Source organism: Bufo bufo, chromosome 7, assembly GCF_905171765.1.
Source record: "Bufo bufo chromosome 7, aBufBuf1.1, whole genome shotgun sequence".
Lineage (NCBI taxonomy): Eukaryota > Metazoa > Chordata > Amphibia > Anura > Bufonidae > Bufo > Bufo bufo.
In genome coordinates, this window is record NC_053395.1 from 193089138 (window position 1) to 193109513 (window position 20376).

At 40.7% G+C, this 20376-nt stretch overlaps 1 protein-coding gene across 1 annotated transcript in view; it reads right to left on the bottom strand.

Moving 5' to 3' along the window:
- Positions 1-20376, bottom strand: part of LOC121008820 (sodium channel protein type 2 subunit alpha-like) — a 185172-nt gene that overhangs the window by 126085 nt on the left and 38711 nt on the right. The window contains exons 2-4 of the mRNA XM_040441516.1: positions 14293-14593; positions 6156-6274; positions 2787-2876 (exon numbers count right to left, since the gene is read on the bottom strand). Coding sequence (XP_040297450.1) covers positions 2787-2876; positions 6156-6274; positions 14293-14541 — 458 coding nt within the window. The 5' untranslated portion in view covers positions 14542-14593. The remainder of the gene's footprint in view (positions 1-2786; positions 2877-6155; positions 6275-14292; positions 14594-20376) is intronic.

A 20376-nucleotide genomic window follows, 5' to 3' on the forward strand; every position in this document is an offset into this window, starting at 1 on the left:
GGGATGTGGCAACTTGCGTGTCGCTCTGCGACCCCATTTAGAGCTATGGCTGCACTGCTATCTTTGACCATGATCACTGCATAGCCTTAGTTAAAGTAGTAAATATACTGTGCAGGGTAAATAGATTATCCAGGTTTTAAAAACAAATGGCATATCCTTAGGGTCAACAAAGTAGATCAATGGGGTCTGATTCCTAGAGTCTGTGCTTGGTATGGCAGCTCTGACTCATTCACTTGAATGGGACAAAGCCACAATATCAGGCATAGCTGATGTGAAAAGTACAGCATGTGGGAAACACTTGGAGAAGTTGGAATACATGACTGAGCGTCATGGCCCCTTCAAAGAGCTGATCAACCTGGTGCTGGGAGTTGGACTCCCATCGATTTAATATTGATGACCTACCCTAAAGATAGGCCATCAGTCTTAAAAACCCTGATAACCACTTTAATTAGTACACAATAACTCATGATACTTGCTGCTACATACTGTAGCCGTGATTGCTTACATGACATGTCTTCTTTCCTAAGTGATGGGATTCGTTTACGCAGCCACTTAAAGGTCCATTACTACAGTTTAATTGTACATTATGTTGATAATTGAAGCACTTACAAAACTTTTACGTTAATAAAATCTACACTATCATGGCCAATGAAGAAACCTAATGTGTCTTAAAAGCTTGACGTTTCAATCCATCATGTTATATAATACAATTGTGACTATAACCACAAATATTCGAACATCAACATGGTACAATATTCTACACAAAATGGCAAATTTTTGTTGGTGAACATTGTATCTCTAATATTAATTTCAAATAAAGATCCTATCCTATGCCGTATCATATATCTTTCTTGTGTCCTATGGCAATCTGTTTGCCATCATGGTTACAGAGTGTAGTCTGATCTTGTGTCCATACACCTAAGCTAGCCATCAGTCAAATGCATTTTTGGTCAAAAGCTACTCCTCCCTTCCTTCCATTTGCATCATGTACAAGCATACTTGGCTCAGCCGAGTTGGTATCAGCATGCGTTTCTTTCCCTTGGATTCTTTGCATTCTTTATAGTGTTTCTAACAAAATTCCACAAATAACACAAGCAGATTTGGTATGGAAACAGTGAAAACCACATGAAAATCTATGTGGAAAATCTGTATAACCTACACTGTCATGTGCATGTACCCTTAGGGCACACTTTGGCATTTAATATGGGGGCAAAGGATGATGGCTTGCATTACACAGTGTAGCACAGCATACCGTCAAGAAAACAAGAGTGAAGCTGCATATCCCTGGGAAACGATGGTCCATTAGGAAGTAAATACAGAGGCCTAGTCACAAATGTGAAGATTGCTGGAGTTTTCGTGAGGTCCAGCTTTCAGGGACATGTACAGTAAGGAGTCTTCAAAAAACACCATATAAAAGTGGGTATGGGGTGTTTGGAGGACACGAAGATGGCTCTTGATAAAACAGGGACTCAAACAAATGATCTGACTGTCCACCCGGTATTGTTGACCTCATTCCGGGCAGCCACAGCCACAGGCAATAACATGATTTCTGAGATACAGAAAAATTTAATAAATGTCGCTGCGTCAGCCTGAGAAATAAATGGGTTTTCCAAGACTTAAACATCACGGGACTTACAGGTCATCCGTGGGGGTCCAACGCCAGCACCAATCAGCTATTTTTGCTAGCCACTGGTGCTGGAAACTATACTGTGTATGGAGCTTCAGATGAAGAGAGCTTAAGCTGCAATATGCCAGAACTCAAAACTACACTGTGTATGGTGCCTTTCATACACTGTATAGTTTCCGGTACCCACGGCTGGCCAAAACAGCTGATTGGTGGGTGTCAGACCCTTACCAATTTGATATTGATCTTGAAGATACAGTAGATCCTCTGTATCTACCTCCCTGAAAAACCCTTATAGAGAGTTCATGTTCTAGTTGATTGCCCCTCCTTGTGAAGAGTGAAACAGCTTAATTTTTCCAACCATGAGGTTTGTTGAGATTCTTGAGGGGTGTTTCATTATAGACTGGAATCCTACTCTCAAATGTTACTGTTTTCAATGGGGAAAGAGGAATACGCCTCTGCCAAACCTCTCTTCTAGCAGCTGATATCCTTTTAAAACATAAGATTGTCGCATTCAAATCAAACATGCTCGATTCTTCTTTCCTGGACATCGGTCAAGAGTAAGGACACCTCAATCACATATTAGATGGTCATTCAGTCCCACTTAAATTGGTGGGTTGGCCAATGTTCATCCAATGAAAATGGTCACCGTTACTAACTTCCATCTGCTGTCAGTACTGTAGGTTACTATACTATACCATACCCTCACATTTCAGAGATCTTATAAAAAGTTAAAAGGGATTGTCTAGCCCTATGGATTTTTTTGCTTTACATACAACCCATAATACTATAAAATACATATCCTCTTGTTCTATTACTAGAAATCTGTAGGAAACCATGTGCAGGATCATAATTCAGGAGAATAAAACTTAGGGATCATTCAGACAGCAGTAGTGCTTAGCGGATCCGCAATTTACAACCATAATATAAAATGCCTATTCTTGTCCGCGATTGCGGACAAGAATTTGGACATGTTCTATCTTTTCCGCGGAGCCGCATCTTTTTGCGGGACCTTGGAAATTAATGGGTCCGCGGCCGTCTGAATGAGCCCTTAAAGAGAGGGACACTTATACAAAATTAATGAACAATTCTGGAGTATTTCACAGAAAATTTGGTAAAATGTGGCAGACAGTTATGCCTGGTATTCTGAGCAAATACTTACTCTACATTCTTGGTCCAGTCTGGGGGGTTGCTTAAGGTCATGAACACACAGTTGGTGAGAATAGTACACATGATGAACATGCTGAATAATGTAATCCTTGTCAAGGAAGTTAAACATAAATATATGTTATTATATTATTGTATAAAGCAGCATAAAACGTGCAAAATCAATAGTTCCAACACCGCGATTATAATGCAATGACCTTTCCTCATTACGACACAAAAGATAGGTATCCTAGAGAGCTAAATATAAGCTTTCTTTATATTTTTTTTTTCCATTTCCAGAAAATGTACTGGTAAAACAAAACTGCCTATTGAAAAAAAAATGGAACAGCTTTTGTGGAAGACATTAAACCAAATAGTGACTCACAAAACACTGAATAGGAACCGCGATTGAGCAATGTTCATGAAAGAAAGGAAATGAAATTTATGGAACACCAACAGATTAAATTATGTGATGCCCACAATGCGAGTTCTGACATTTACAGAGAAGAAGAAAAAATTACAGTATTTTACATGCATGACAAGCTTATACTGTGTGTGCCGCATGCAGTGCCCATTGATCCAATAACATGAAAACATGTGTAATAAGCTGGAGCTCAAGGTTTTTAAGGCCTGCTCCCTTGATCCTATCTACGTAAGTCTATTTATATTTATCTAGCACCCATAATTTTTTATGATTCAGCAGTCCCCTTATTCTAAAAAATATTAGATCGTACACCTAAATGTTGATTCTTTAACACCATCTGTATGAAATGTTCTATCTAAAAGCAGAAAAATGTTATAAAAGAAGATACTGGCCCCAATTTACTAATGTGTCTGAGCCTAGAACCTGTCAAAAAAAGTGGCACCAATTGGCACAATTTTGGCACAATTTAGCACAATTTTTATTACTTGTTTGAAAAGGCTGTTGACCTTAATGGGATGCTAAGATGTGACTAGTAATTAGTATACAGCTAGAAAAAAGTGTCTGTCCCTGCACCACATTTATCATCCAGCCTGAGCCACTGTGATAAATCTGGTGAACGTCTAGACAGCCTGTCTAAGTTTACTACAACAGGCTTAGTAAATCTGCTACAGTCCCTTTAAAGCTATAGGCACCTGTGCACTGATTTTTTTTTTTATCACTCACTTAAATGCAAAACTAAGCGGCTTTCTAAGTAGTCTTCATTAAAAATTCCAACCATTTTGCTTTGCAGGGACTGTGTAAGTCCTTAACTTAGTTGCTGGTTCTGCAGAATCTGGTATAAATCCATCAGAACACTCTGACAGGGCTCTTTGCTCACCACTTCTTTGTCTTAGTGTTAGGACTCTTTTACATGGACCGAGGATCAGGCTAATTGACAGATATGAATATGACAATCACCTGACAAACATTTGCTCTTTGTCAGGTAATCACATCTTTCATGCAGGAGCAAAAATCCCATTTTCACCAGCACATTACCCTATGTAAATAGGGCTGTCCTGCCAACAAAAAATAAAACTCTAAAAGGACAAATGGTCCTTATAACGATTGTTTGTTCCCGTACAGCAGCAATTATTTCTACATGCAAATGCAGCTACCTAGCAGGCAGGAGAGGATCCAAGTAGAGCTGTTTATACATATTGTAGATAGGGAGGAATGCACACACATGTCAGTTTGCAGAAGGAAGACAGCAGCATCCTGGACACACAGATCCAACATATAATACTGGGGGGGCACAACCACATGGCAAAAGTGTGAAATTAGTAGCAGGTTAAAAACTGAATATCAGGGTTTCTGCAAATGAATGACTAAGGCCTCAGGCACACGGCCGTGCCGCAAACGGAAGCCGTCAGTGTTGCCTTCCGCAATTTGCCGGCAATATAAATGCCTATTCTTGTCCGCAAAGCGCAGACAAGAATAGGACATGTTATATTTTTTTAGTGGGGCGGCGGAACGGAGCCACGGATGCGGACAGCACTCCGTGTGCTGTCCGCATCTTTTGCGGCCCCATTGAAGTGAATGGCGGCTCGGATGCGGACCCAAACAACAGTCGTGTGCCTAAGACTGACAGTTAGTGCGGCTTTTTTAACTTTAGAGTAACTACTAACATGTCAAATTTATCTATAGCGTTTAACTTAAGGATGCTTTCTGTGCAAAACTGATACACTGGACAGATTTACCAGTTCTATAGATGGCATAAACTTGACACGCTATTTTATCACAAGTTCTCAGGCTTGTTCACGAATTTCATGCATCCAATAGATTTTTTTATCTTACTTTATATATATCTTAGTTTCCATTAGAATTTTACACCAGAATTGAGACATAACTTTAAAGCAAAATGCTGCATCTTAGGCCATACTCTTTCTCATTAAGCCACAACCATTTCTGGTAAGCCAAGCCCCCTTTAGGCTGGGCACAGATAAATTCTTCAAATCTAGATACCCTTCCACAATTTGGTACAATTTACGCCAAAGTCTAGGTGCACTCACATTAGTAAATGTGGGCCACTGTGGCATTCCAGATAGCAGGATTTGAATGATGGTCCATCAGTTGGTAAATGTCCAAGTGGGTATGGTCAATATACACAGATTTCACAAAGGGATAGAGTAAACTAAACAGGGAAATCAGTAAGTCTTTACATCTACATCTAATGAAAGTGTACCACGTGGCCAAAAATTCTCAGGAGAAACCATGTGGCCAAAAATCTCAATACAAGACCTTGTAATTCATAAAATAAACCGATAGAAGTTCTTGGCTGTGCAGCACTGTTACATGTACAGGCACCTTAGCACTGTTACATGTACAGGCACCTTAGCACTGTTACATGTACAGGCACCTTAGCACTGTTACATGTACAGGCACCTTAGCACTGTTACATGTACAGGCACCTTAGCACTGTTACATGTACAGGCACCTTAGCACTGTTACATGTACAGGCACCTTTGGGGGAAGTTTTGAAGTTATCCCCTATCCACAGGATAAAGGATACCTAAACGGTGGGGGTACGAACACTGGGACCCCCACCAATTCCCCCGATCTGATGGAGTGGCAGGTCGAGCATGCTGACTGCCAGGCAAGCATAAAACTCCCGGAGATAGCTGAGTACAGCGCTCAGCTATTTCCGATGGTTCCATAGAAAATGAATGGAGAAGCAGGGCACATGCTCAACCTATTTGCCCAGTGTCCTGGTGCCACCATTACCACTTTCAGTTGTATTTTGTGTCTTGCAGTGTCCCAGGTCTTTTCAGAGTCCAGGAGCCATCCTGGTAACAGGTTGCTTTACTGGTATTCACTCATGTTTACAAGAAACATCTGAAGAGAATATTACATATTGCAAAAGAGGATTGTAGAAGCATTTATTTCTTCATTAATACAAATCTAGTCATCTGTAGAAAAGGATATGAGTGCACCAAAATCTTTATAGCTGCTTTACGTATAGGGTTGAAAGGTGTCAGGATGTACAAGGCAGACGTGGCACTGAAGCGGAAGATTGCCTTCCCTCTATTCAATACTATAAAGGTCTAAAAGATGGGGGGGGGGAAAAAACATTTTGTAATTTTCAGGCATTGTAACTAATGGAAACTTTCTAAAATATTGTACATCAACATACAAAAATCATATTTTAACATGTATTTATAGACCACATTGTTATGCCTGTATGTTGTTTTGTCATCCTCTTCATTGACATTAAAGGGATTGTACCATTAGTTTAAAGGATAACTGTCATATTTTTTATTTTATTTGCTAGTTTATTAGAGCTAGGCATGTATACCTGAGTTAGTCTGTCAATGATTGCCAAAAGATCTGTAATTTCCTTATAATAACAGCTTTCATTATTGTCTCCTGTCCCTTTCCACTGCTCCCTTAAAAGACCGTTGCTCTGGCTTGTCTGTCTCCGGCTAGGAAGACAAAGGGCGGTCCTTCACACTGCATGCCTACATTTGCTTCAGAGTGAGGAGGCGTGTCTCTCAGTAATACAATCTGATTGGCTGGCAGGAAGCTGCTGGCTACAGCAAGTTTGTATGTGACCTGAGGGAATGCAGTTTTGGCCTCAGAGAACTGGCAGAGCAGCCATCTTGAAAAGATCCTCATAATGTAGGATTCAAAACAGCCGTAACTAAGGGGACAACTCAAAGAAAACTGTGGTAAATGAAGAAACTAAAGATTGCTTTATGCATAATGCTGCTGCAGCAGTAACATATGCTGAAATAGATTTTTTTATGAAAATATGACAGTTATCCTTTAACCACTTAAGGACCACAGGTTTATACCCCCCTAAAGACCAGGCCCTTTTTTACAAATCGGCACTACACTACTTTCACTGTTTATTGCTCGGTCATGCAACTTACCACCCAAATGAATTTTACCTCCTTTTCTTCTCACTAATAGAGCTTTCATTTGGTGGTATTTCATTGCTGCTGACATTTTTACTTTTTTTTGTTATTAATCGAAATTTAACGATTTTTTTTGCAAAAAAATGACATTTTTCACTTTCAGTTGTAAAATTTTGCAAAAAAAAACGAGATCCATATATAAATTTTGCTCTAAATTTATTGTTCTACATGTCTTTGATAAAAAAAAAATGTTTGGGTAAAAAAAAAATGGTTTGGGTAAAAGTTATAGCGTTTACAAACTATGGTACAAAAATGTGAATTTCCGCTTTTTGAAGCAGCTCTGACTTTCTGAGCACCTGTTATATTTCCTGAGGTTCTACAATGCCCAGACAGTACAAACACCCCACAAATCACCCCATTTCGGAAAGTAGACACCCTAAGGTATTCGCTGATGGGCATAGTGAGTTCATAGAACTTTTTATTTTTTGTCACAAGTTAGCGGAAAATGATGATTTTTTTTTTTTTTCTTACAAAGTCTCATATTCCACTAACTTCTGACAAAAAATAAAAGCTTCCATGAACTCACTATGCCCATCAGCGAATACCTTGGGATGTCTTCTTTCCAAAATGGGGTCACTTGTGGGGTAGTTATACTGCCCTGGCATTCTAGGAGCCCAAATGTGTGGTAAGGAGTTTGAAATCAAATTCTGTAAAAAATGGCTGGTGAAATCCAAAAGGTGCTCTTTGGAATGTGGGCCCCTTTGCCCACCTAGGCTGCAAAAAAGTGTCACACATGTGGTATCTCCGTATTCAGGAGAAGTTGGGGAATGTGTTTTGGGGTGTCATTTTACATATACCCATGCTGGGTGAGAGAAATATCTTGGCAAAAGACAACTTTGTATAAAAAAATGGTAAAAGTTGTCTTTTGCCAAGATATTTCTCTCACCCAGCATGGGTATATGTAAAATGACACCCCAAAACACATTCCCCAACTTCTCCTGAATACGGAGATACCACATGTGTGACACTTTTTTGCAGCCTAGGTGGGCAAAGGGGCCCATATTCCAAAGAGCACCTTTCGGATTTCACTGGTCATTTTTTACAGAATTTGATTTCAAACTCCTTACCACACATTTGGGCCCCTAGAATGCCAGGGCAGTATAACTACCCCACAAGTGACCCCATTTTGGAAAGAAGACACCCCAAGGTATTCGCTGATGGGCACAGTGAGTTCATGGAAGTTTTTATTTTTTGTCACAAGTTAGTGGAATATGAGACTTTGTAAGAAAAAAAAAAATAAATCATCATTTTCCACTAACTTGTGACAAAAAATAAAAACTTCCATGAACTCACTATGCCCATCAGCGAATACCTTGGGATGTCTTCTTTCCAAAATGGGGTCACTTGTGGGGTAGTTATACTGCCCTGGCATTCTAGGGGCCCAAATGTGTGGTAAGGAGTTTGAAATCAAATTCTGTAAAAAAATGGCCAGTGAAATCCGAAAGGTGCTCTTTGGAATATGGGCCCCTTTGCCCACCTAGGCTGCAAAAAAGTGTCACACATGTGGTATCTCCGTATTCAGGAGAAGTTGGGGAATGTGTTTTGGGGTGTCATTTTACATATACCCATGCTGGGTGAGAGAAATATCTTGGCAAAAGACAACTTTGTATAAAAAAATGGTAAAAGTTGTCTTTTGCCAAGATATTTCTCTCACCCAGCATGGGTATATGTAAAATGACACCCCAAAACACATTCCCCAACTTCTCCTGAATACGGAGATACCACATGTGTGACACTTTTTTGCAGCCTAGGTGGGCAAAGGGGCCCATATTCCAAAGAGCACCTTTCGGATTTCACTGGTCATTTTTTACAGAATTTGATTTCAAACTCCTTACCACACATTTGGGCCCCTAGAATGCCAGGGCAGTATAACTACCCCACAAGTGACCCCATTTTGGAAAGAAGACACCCCAAGGTATTCGCTGATGGGCATAGTGAGTTCGTGGAAGTTTTTATTTTTTGTCACAAGTTAGTGGAATATGAGACTTTGTAAGAAAAAAAATAAAAAAAATCATCATTTTCCACTAACTTGTGACAAAAAATAAAAAATTCTAGGAACTCGCCATGCCCCTCACGGAATACCTTGGGGTGTCTTCTTTCCAAAATGGGGTCACTTGTGGGGTAGTTATACTGCCCTGGCATTTTCCAGGGGCCCAAATGTGTGGTAAGTAGGTAAATGACCTGTGAAATCCTAAAGGTGCTCTTTGGAATATGGGCCCCTTTGCCCACCTAGGCTGCAAAAAAGTGTCACACATGTGGTATCGCCGTATTCAGGAGAAGTTGGGGAATGTGTTTTGGGGGTCATTTTACATATACCCATGCTGGGTGAGAGAAATATCTTGGCAAAAGACAACTTTTCCCATTTTGTTATACAAAGTTGGCATTTGACCAAGATATTTCTCTCACCCAGCATGGGTATATGTAAAATGACACCCCAAAACACATTCCCCAACTTCTCCTGAGTACGGCAATACCAGATGTGTGACACTTTTTTTGCAGCCTAGATGCGCAAAGGTGCCCAAATTCCTTTTAGGAGGGCATTTTTAGACATTTGGATACCAGACTTCTTCTCACGCTTTGGGGCCCCTAGAATGCCAGGGCAGTATAAATACCTCACATGTGACCCCATTTTGGAAAGAAGACACCCCAAGGTATTCAATGAGGGGCATGGCGAGTTCATAGAAATTTTTTTTTTTTGGCACAAGTTAGCGGAAATTGATATTTTTTATTTTTTTCTCACAAAGTCTCCCTTTCCGCTAACTTGGGACAAAAATTTCAATCTTTCATGGACTCAATATGCCCCTCACGGAATACTTGGGGGTGTCTTCTTTCCGAAATGGGGTCACATGTGGGGTATTTATACTGCCCTGGCATTCTAGGGGCCCTAAAGCGTGAGAAGAAGTCTGGAATATAAATGTCTAAAAAATTTTACGCATTTGGATTCCGTGAGGGGTATGGTGAGTTCATGTGAGATTTAATTTTTTGACACAAGTTAGTGGAATATGAGACTTTGTAAGAAAAAAATAATAATTTCCGCTAACTTGGGCCAAATCAACTTGGGGTGATCAATGACAGGGGGTGATCAATGACAGGGGGGGTGATCAATGACAGGGGGGGTGATCAATGACAGGGGGGGTGATCAGGGAGTCTATATGGGGTGATCACCCCCCTGTCATTGATCACCCCCCTATAAGGCTCCATTCAGATGTCCGTATGTGTTTTGCGGATCCGATCCATGTATCCGTGGATCCGTAAAAATCATACGGACATCTGAATGCAGCCTGACAGGGGGGGTGATCAATGACAGGGGGGTAATCAATGACAGGGGGGTGATCAGGGAGTCTATATGGGGTGATCACCACAGTCATTGATCATGCCCCTGTAAGGCTCCATTCAGACGTCCGTATGCGTTTTGCGGATCCGATCCATCTATCAGTGGATCCGTAAAAATCATGCGGACGTCTGAATGGAGCTTTACAGGGGTGTGATCAATGACAGGGGGGTAATCAATGACAGGGGGGGTGATCAATGACAGGGGGGTGATCAGGGAGTCTATATGGGGTGATCACCCCCCTGTCATTGATCACCCCCCTATAAGGCTCCATTCAGATGTCCGTATGTGTTTTGCGGATCCGATCCATCTATCAGTGGATCCGTAAAAATCATGCGGACGTCTGAATGGAGCTTTACAGGGGTGTGATCAATGACAGGGGGGTGATGAGGGAGTCTATATGGGGTGATCACCACAGTCATTGATCACGCCCCTGTAAGGCTCCATTCAGACGTCCGTGTGCGTTTTGCGGATCCGATCCATCTATCAGTGGATCCGTAAAAATCATGCGGACGTCTGAATGGAGCTTTACAGGGGTGTGATCAATGACAGGGGGGTGATGAGGGAGTCTATATGGGGTGATCACCACAGTCATTGATCACGCCCCTGTAAGGCTCCATTCAGACGTCCGTATGCGTTTTGCGGATCCGATCCATCTATCAGTGGATCCGTAAAAATCATGCGGACGTCTGAATGGAGCTTTACAGGGGTGGGATCAATGACAGGGGGGTAATCAATGACAGGGGGGTGATCAGGGAGTCTATATGGGGTGATCACCACAGTCATTGATCACGCCCCTGTAAGGCTCCATTCAGACGTCCGTGTGCGTTTTGCGGATCTGATCCATCTATCAGTGGATCCGTAAAAATCATGCGGACGTCTGAATGGAACTTTACAGGGGTGTGATCAATGACAGGGGGGTGATGAGGGAGTCTATATGGGGTGATCACCACAGTCATTGATCACGCCCCTGTAAGGCTCCATTCAGACGTCCGTGTGCGTTTTGCGGATCCGATCCATCTATCAGTGGATCCGTAAAAATCATGCGGACGTCTGAATGGAGCTTTACAGCGGTGCGATCAATGACAGGGGGTGATCAGGGAGTCTATATGGGGTGATCAGGGGCTAATAAGGGGTTAATAAGTGACGGGGGGGGGTGTAGTGTAGTGTAGTGGTGCTTGGTGCTACTTTACTGAGCTACCTGTGTCCTCTGGTGGTCGATCCAAACAAAGGGGACCACCAGAGGACCAGGTAGCAGGTATATTAGACGCTGTTATCAAAACAGCGTCTAATATACCTGTTAGGGGTTAAAAAAAACCACATCTCCAGCCTGACAGCGAACGATCGCCACTGGCAGGCTGGAGATCAACTCTCTTACCTTCCGTTCCTGTGAGCGCGCGCGCCTGTGTGCGCGCGTTCACAGGAAATCTCGGCTCACGCGAGATGACGCCTATTGGCGTTAGCGTAGCCTGGGGGAGCCGCCGCAATGACGCCTTTCGGCGTTAGCGTGGCGGGAAGCGGTTAATATTGAAGGCCTATCCTCATCAATATCTGATTGGTGGTGGTCGGACTCCCGACGGTCAGCCTGTTTAAAAAGGCTGCGGCACTACAGTAAGTGCTGCGGCATCTTTACATCATATCAGGCACAGTGCTATACCTTGTATTGCGGCTGTGTTTGGTATTGCAGCCTAGGCCTATTCTCTTGAATGGGACTGAGCTGCAAATTGGTCATGTGAAGATGAACATGACGTCACTGACCTAGGAAGACAAGCTGATCGTGGGGGGTGCCAGAAGTCAGACGCCCACTGTTCAGATATTGATGACCTATCATCCCGGAAAACCTGTTTAACATTAAGGATTTCTGATGTTGTACTTTAAGAAATATATTTTTATTAGTGATAGCTCTGACTGGGCGGTTAATGTACAGGGTTACAGTCTGTTTAGAAAGGATAGTAAAACCAGAGAGGGGGAGGGGTTTGGCTTTATGTAAAGTCCTGTCTAAATCCCCCACTCCGAGAAGATTTAAGTGAGGGACATGAGCATGTGGAGTCACTGCAGCTAGAAATACATGGAGGTAAATACAATAATAAAATACTGATAGGAGTTTGTTATAAGCAAATCATAATGAGTACCTTATTATGGGGGACTTCAACTACCCAGATATAGACTGGGAAACTATAGATCTCATAAAGGAAACAGGTTCTTGGCAATAACCAAAGACAACTACCTTTCCCAACTGGTTCAGGAACCGACTAGAGGGACGGCCATACTGGACTTAGTACTAACCAATAGACCTGACAGAACAACAGATGTGCAGGTTGGGGGACACCTGAGAAATGGTGATCATAAAATAATAACCTTCAAATTGTCATTCAAAAGAGTGTTTTTCTTCAGGGAGGCACAAAAATACTAAACTTCAAAAAAGCAAAATGTGACCAGCTAAGAGAGGCCATTGGCCTCGCTAACTGGAACAATGTCCTCAAAAATTAAAATGCAGCCACAAAATGGGATATTTTTAAAACCATTATAAATTCTAATTGTGAGAGGTACATACCTTATGGAAATAAAATGTTAAGGAACAAGAAAAGATAAATAGAAATGCAAAGGAAGCAATAAATAACAAAAAGAAAGCATTTAAATCACTAAAACAGGAGGGTGGCGAGCATTTAAAAACTATACGGGAAAAAAATATATGTATGTAAAAGACAAATAAAAGCAGTCAAACTGAAGACAGAAAGAATAATTGCCAAAGAGAGTAAAACTAGCCCTAAAATATTCTTCAATTATATAAATGGTAATGGTAATGGTAAAAAGTATAAATCTGAAGGTGTAGACCCTTTACAGAGTGATGTAAAATTAAAAGTGAAATTTTAAAATTTTGCCTCCATTTTCCCAATAAATCTTGTGAAACATATAAAGGGCTAACCACGTTTGTAAAATCAGTTTTGAATAAATTGAGGAGTATAGTTTCTAAAATAGCTTCATTTATGGGTGGTTTCTGCTACGTAAGCCCCACAAAGTGGCTTCAAAGCTCAATTGGTCCTTAAAAAAGTGGGTTTTGGAAATTTCCTTAAAAATTAGAAAATTTGCTTCTTAAAATCGAAGCCTTCTTACATCCTACAAAATGATGCAAACATAAAGTAGACAGATGGTTAATATAAATTAATAACTACTTTATAAGGTATCACTATACATTTTAAAAAGAAGAAAAATTCTAATTTAGAAAATAGTGAATTTTTCACATTTTTGGGCAAATTTGGGATTTTTTATTATATCGATGCAATTTATGTTTAACATAAAGTACATTGTGTCACACAAAAACAATCTCAGAATCGCTTGGATAAGTTAAAACGTTACAGTTATTACTACATAACAAGACACACGTAAGATGGCGCTGTTAAGAAGGTGAAAAATGGCTGTATCCTGAAGGGCTTAAAAGGGTTTTCCCCACCTGAGACATTTATATATCCACAAGTTATGCCATGAATGTCTGATAGATGCGGGTGCCACTTCTCAGCTGCACCCGGGTGAAGAATGGGGTTCCTTTGACCCAACTGGAGAGACTTTCACCAGCTGCCAGGTTGAGAATGAATGGAGAGCTGAATGGAGATACTGTAGCCACTCACATTCTCTGCCAACTCTCCATCCATTCTCTATCTGGATGTAGCTTCTAACATCCACCAGACCTAACAAACCAATTAGTTAAATCCATCAACAGCATTTCTGTATTCTCTTTCCATTTTATGAGCTACAAACTGGTCATATTTTGGTCTAATCATCTCTACATATCCACCACATCCCCCAGTAGACTCACTTTCTGGTTAGCATAGTATGGGTCAAGATCCTCCAGCGGTTCTGATACCATTCCAGGTGGGATGTCACCATAGATAAATGGCAGTTTTTTACCAGCTTCCAAGTCCCTATTTGGTTTTGGAATCCGTTCTTCGGTCTCACGCTTTCCATTCTTTTCATCTGCAATACGTTTCTCAATGGCTTTAAGAGATTCCCTGGTAAAATATTGGAAGTTGTCAAGTCCAGTTGGTACAAGGCTTGGCTGCGCCATCTTTTCATCCTGCTCCCCTTATTTACCATCTAGCTTGATGCATAGCAAAACTCTACAAAAAACAAAGACATTAATGTTAATATTTGCAAGCAAATCAAAGTGTTGGACCAGTTTCAGGCAAATGCAATATGGGTGGATTTTTTCACACGTCTTACTGCCACAAATAACTTCCCAACCACTGGTCTAACTAAAACTAACTGCACTCTGAACGTACATGTTACAAGGGATTAGGACAGAAGATCTTCCATGAATTACATACATGTCTATGGACAGCCTATATGGTTTTAAAACAAATGCTTCCATTACTTTATCCTTTGAGCCTCACATTCTTGGCTTGGCATTCACAGTAGTCCACGGGGTCATAATGTACTTCTATATGCCTCACATATGATATGTGTATGTTTTTTTTTTGTTTTTTTTTATTAATTTTTATTTTTAATTTTAATATTTTTTTTTTTCCACTAGAGGCATTGATTATTGCTGTAGAGTCTGAGTGATCTACTTTACATAATGCATGTACTCAGATCAGCCATGTGCGCAATGGTTAGGAAGCCACCTGGGGCCTTGAGGCTTGTAGGGAACATTTTAACTCCCAAAGTGTCTGAAGTTTTAGTTCACATTACATTTTTGTTACAGACGCTCAGTTGCTGTGGATTGCGACACAAACCATGACAAAGATTCTTAATGCTATGATCCCTAACACAAATGTGTGCAGGATGCGTAGGAGGACCAAACTTGTATACTAAAGGCAGAGCAGGAAGGAGGAGGGTGGGAACTTTTATGTAAGTTTATGGGGAGTTTGTATTTAGGCGGTGTCAAGTGTACTTTAGTTTAGGGGGTTGAGTTTAGAGGGTCTAGGGATTGTAACAGTTTAGGAGGTCTGTAGTTCTGCATTTATTCTGGGATTTGGTCTGGGGTCTGAATTTATTTGTACTGCTATAGAGGAGTCAATAATCTGCAATCATCAGGAGAAGTAATCATCACAGTCTGGGCCAGATGGAGTAGAAAAAACAATGCTAACTGTAAGTGACTAAATTTACAGAAGACTTGTCAGTTGTCACCTTTCCTAACATGTCTGTTTTAGTAATTACCTGCATTCAAAAAAAAAAAAAAACTCTACAAAAATCTCTATGTAGCACAGGCCAAACAGAAGTTACCATTCCCCTTGAAAAAAAGATGACACTGTAAGCAATGATTGGGCATTGTCGGTGTGTAGGGGCACAGCCTATTCATAACACCCAGTTGTCATGATTTACACAGATATTGCTGTAGACTATAGATGCAGTATGGCAGGACAGTGGTTAAGAAGGGAACAGCCCATGGTCTATGGTCTACATAATATGCCGCTGCATGTGAATGAACCATTGTGTTGCACACTGTTGTGAAAGGGCTATAAAATATCATGCAGTCGTATATAGTGTCTTCAAATGTGAAAATAGAAGTTTCCACAAAGAACTGATAGCATCATTACATCACGGCCATTTTGATTGTTTGTTCAGCACTCAACCAATTTATTTATGATCTCAATAAACTTAATAATGGCCAGCAGCTAGTGGGGAATTGAATCCTTTTGGGTTGCATCCTAAGCAGCCTATTAGTATAGATACATTAATAGTGATATTATTCCTTCCTGCCTTGGACCAATAACCCTTCATCACTTTGTTCTGTTTTTGAGTGTTCTTCTCTAGAAACAGTTCTTCCGTGGCCGAACATCTTCATAACACGCCTTTCAAGTCAAATTTTTTTCTCAGATTCCATATTAATCCAAGAAAATGTTTGCATGCTTCTGAAAAGACAGAGATACACTACTACAGGGAGTGCAGAATTATTAGGCAAGTTGTATTTTTGAGGATTAATTTTATTATTGAACAACAACCATGTTCTCAATGAACCCAAAAAACTCATTAATATCAAAGCTGAATATTTTTGGAAGTAGTTTTTAGTTTGTTTTTAGTTTTAGCTATTTTAGGGGGATATATGTGTGTGCAGGTGACTATTACTGTGCATAATTATTAGGCAACTTAACAAAAAACTAATATATACCCATTTCAATTATTTATTTTTACCAGTGAAACCAATATAACATCTCAACATTCACAAATATACATTTCTGACATTCAAAAACAAAACAAAAACAAATCAGTGACCAATATAGCCACCTTTCTTTGCAAGGACACTCAAAAGCCTGCCATCCATGGATTCTGTCAGTGTTTTGATCTGTTCACCATCAACATTGCGTGCAGCAGCAACCACAGCCTCCCAGACACTGTTCAGAGAGGTGTACTGTTTTCCCTCCTTGTAAATCTCACATTTGATGATGGACCACAGGTTCTCAATGGGGTTCAGATCAGGTGAACAAGGAGGCCATGTCATTAGATTTTATTCTTTTATACCCTTTCTTGCCAGCCACGCTGTGGAGTACTTGGACGCGTGTGATGGAGCATTGTCCTGCATGAAAATCATGTTTTTCTTGAAGGATGCAGACTTCTTCCTGTACCACTGCTTGAAGAAGGTGTCTTCCAGAAACTGGCAGTAGGACTGGGAGTTGAGCTTGACTTCCCCCGAAAAGGCCCCACAAGCTCATCTTTGATGATACCAGCCCAAACCAGTACTCCACCTTGCTGGCGTCTGAGTCGGACTGGAGCTCTCTGCCCTTTACCAATCCAGCCACGGGCCCATCCATCTGGCCCATCAAGACTCACTCTCATTTCATCAGTCCATAAAACCTTAGAAAAATCAGTCTTGAGATATTTCTTGGCCCAGTCTTGACGTTTCAGCTTGTGTGTCTTGTTCAGTGGTGGTCGTCTTTCAGCCTTTCTTACCTTGGCCATGTCTCTGAGTATTGCACACCTTGTGCTTTTGGGCACTCCAGTGATGTTGCAGATCTGAAATATGGCCAAACTGGTGGCAAGTGGCATCTTGGCAGCTGCACGCTTGACTTTTCTCAGTTCATGGGCAGTTATTTTGCGCCTTGGTTTTTCCACACGCTTCTTGCGACCCTGTTGACTATTTTGAATGAAACGCTTGATTGTTCGATGATCACGCTTCAGAAGCTTTGCAATTTTAAGAGTGCTGCATCCCTCTGCAAGATATCTCACTATTTTTGACTTTTCTGAGCCTGTCAAGTCCTTCTTTTGACCCATTTTGCCAAAGGAAAGGAAGTTGCCTAATAATTATGCACACCTAATATAGGGTGTTGATGTCATTAGACCACACCTCTTCTCATTACAGAGATGCACATCACCTAATATGCTTAATTGGTAGTAGGCTTTAGAGCCTATACAGCTTGGAGTAAGACAACATGCATAAAGAGGATGATGTGGTCAAAATACTCATTTGCCTAATAATTCTGCACGCAGTGTAGAATATAAATTTTTCTAGGCTTCCTATCTTGGTTCTGTACAACACGGATCTTGTATGGATCTGTAACATGGAAGTGAAATATGGCCATGTACATGAACCCGTTCAGATTTACATGGTTACCTTCCAAGTATTATCCATGAAAGTAGCTGTCTAGTGGGAATAAATTTATTTATATATTGGGGTTAAAAAAAAAGAAGCATTACTTACCCCAGGGATTCCAGAGCTGTTGTCATTTTGATGTTTAATGGGTCTTTCATTCTCGGGTCCCCGAACAGCTATTTACTGGTGGCCAGTTATTGGCTAATCAGGCATTTCCTGTGTGTCACATTGGGACCAGGAAGTGGAGACCAGCAGGGACCCAGTACACGTCAGAACAGCAGCAACAAGTGCATCAGTGAGGTGAGTAATGCTTCTTTATTTTTAATCCATTCTGCTCTATATCTAAAATTTACGCCGGGCCACCCTATTTAATTTGTTAGAGCTGCTATAAACTTAAATACTTATCAGAACCCAGTCTAGGGTTTGTTGCTTGCATTATTGTGTGGACACAAGAATTATTAATTCTGATGATTGAACATCTGGATGTCACGTTGGTCTAATTCTTGGGCATTAGGGACTAACACATTTCTTGCATTTCTCCTAAACTGAATGTTCACTCAATCACTGAAGTTAATTATTCTAATTCCTCCATAATAATTCAAGCAGTGAGTTCAAATTGTATTTCATTGTGTGAGCTGCAAACAGTTCATGGTAACAAAAGATCTGGGCTGGGCGGGCCATAGATGTTTATTATGTTGACTTACTTAAGACAGAAGAGAGGCACCATCCTAATTACTGTTCCAGGCTACGGAAGAGCTGGACACACCCTGATTGCACTCACAGCAGCAGGATTATGTGGAATCCTTAATAAACCAGGCAGAAGTGATATTTGCCCATTACTTTTATAAGGAAGCGGAAGAGATGAATGTATCCTGTAGTGTTCTGCATCTCATATAGTCTTTCTCACACAATGGCTGTAATTTTGCACTCAAGGGAGTAAAGATACTTACTAATTGATATATTAATGCAATTTCTTAGAACTATTAACCTGATTTCAATTTACAACACTTATAAAAATGGACTCGCTCCAGAAAGTACATCTACCCAAACTGTGGAATCAAATGTACTACTCGTACAGCAGTGTTGGGTTTGCAAATGGTGTGATGTACTATGATATCTCAACTTCACTCTTACAGCCTCACCTACCCTAGATGAGAACCCAGAAGAAGACCTCATGATCATAGCTGTATTCAAACACAAGGATTCCAATTCCCAAATATACAGTAATGCCAATTGATTTACTTTGGACATTGCTTACATATTCGGCAGAGATTGTGATTACTCTAATCAGTCCCTCAATCTAAATACTAAATTAACCTACCTGTGTATTTTTTGGAACGTTGGAGAAAACTGGATCACCCAGAGGAAAACCCACACCGACACAGGGAGAAGCTGCAAACTTCATGCAGGTGTTTCCCTTGGTTGGATTAAAACCTAGGAGTATCATAGTACTGCACAGAAAGACTGCTAACCACTGAGCCACTGTGCTGCCCAATGGAAGTCTATAAGTCCCTACTGTATGTTTATTCGTAATTTTACATGGCATTCCCAAACAGATGCCATTTGGGTGGAGCCACATAGGTAGCAATGCAAGACTGCAGCAGCATAAAGCCATCGCAGTTTTTAAAATGACTTAAGTAGCCACATGATTTTGCAGAGACACAGCTGTTTCAAACCATGCAAGGACCCTGCCAATACACGGCTGTTTTTCACAAGAAGTATTGTGTCTAGGAAAGGGAACTGAAACAGAGTGCACTGAAAATTCATAATACAGACCCATAGTGCAGACTGTGCACCGCTATATAGCTGCATGCAGGTTGGGTAGATGTGCATGAGCATGTTTGGCTTTTGTACCTCCAAATGTTATGTTATCTGTCTAGAGAAGGGTGTAATATGTGACTTCTCCATTATTTATTTTGCTATCTTTTTTTGTCTGCCTATAGTAGTTTTGTCTATGGAATTTTATAATTTAGTACATATAGGACATATTATATACTTTAGTACATAAACAACATTTTTACAGAGGTAAGCAGTTAGGATATAAAGCACAAGGGCAAAAGCAAGCCCAGAATCCACTTCTTGACCACTGGCACCATCCATATCTAAAACACCATTGTTAAATGTGACGTATAAACCATTCAAGGCTGGATGCAACAGACCTCTGCCACTCTCATATGGGTTGTTTGCAACCTGAGCGTCTGTTCACAATTGGCAGATATTCTTTCTTTCTTTCTTTTTTATTAGAAATGTTCCATACACACCAGAATGGGGTTTGCAAAAATCCTCGCAAATGCTGCAAAAACGTATTTTGCGTATTATACCAGTTCAAGCACTTGCTAATATCTGCCCTGTTCCATGTGTGGTTCCACAGTG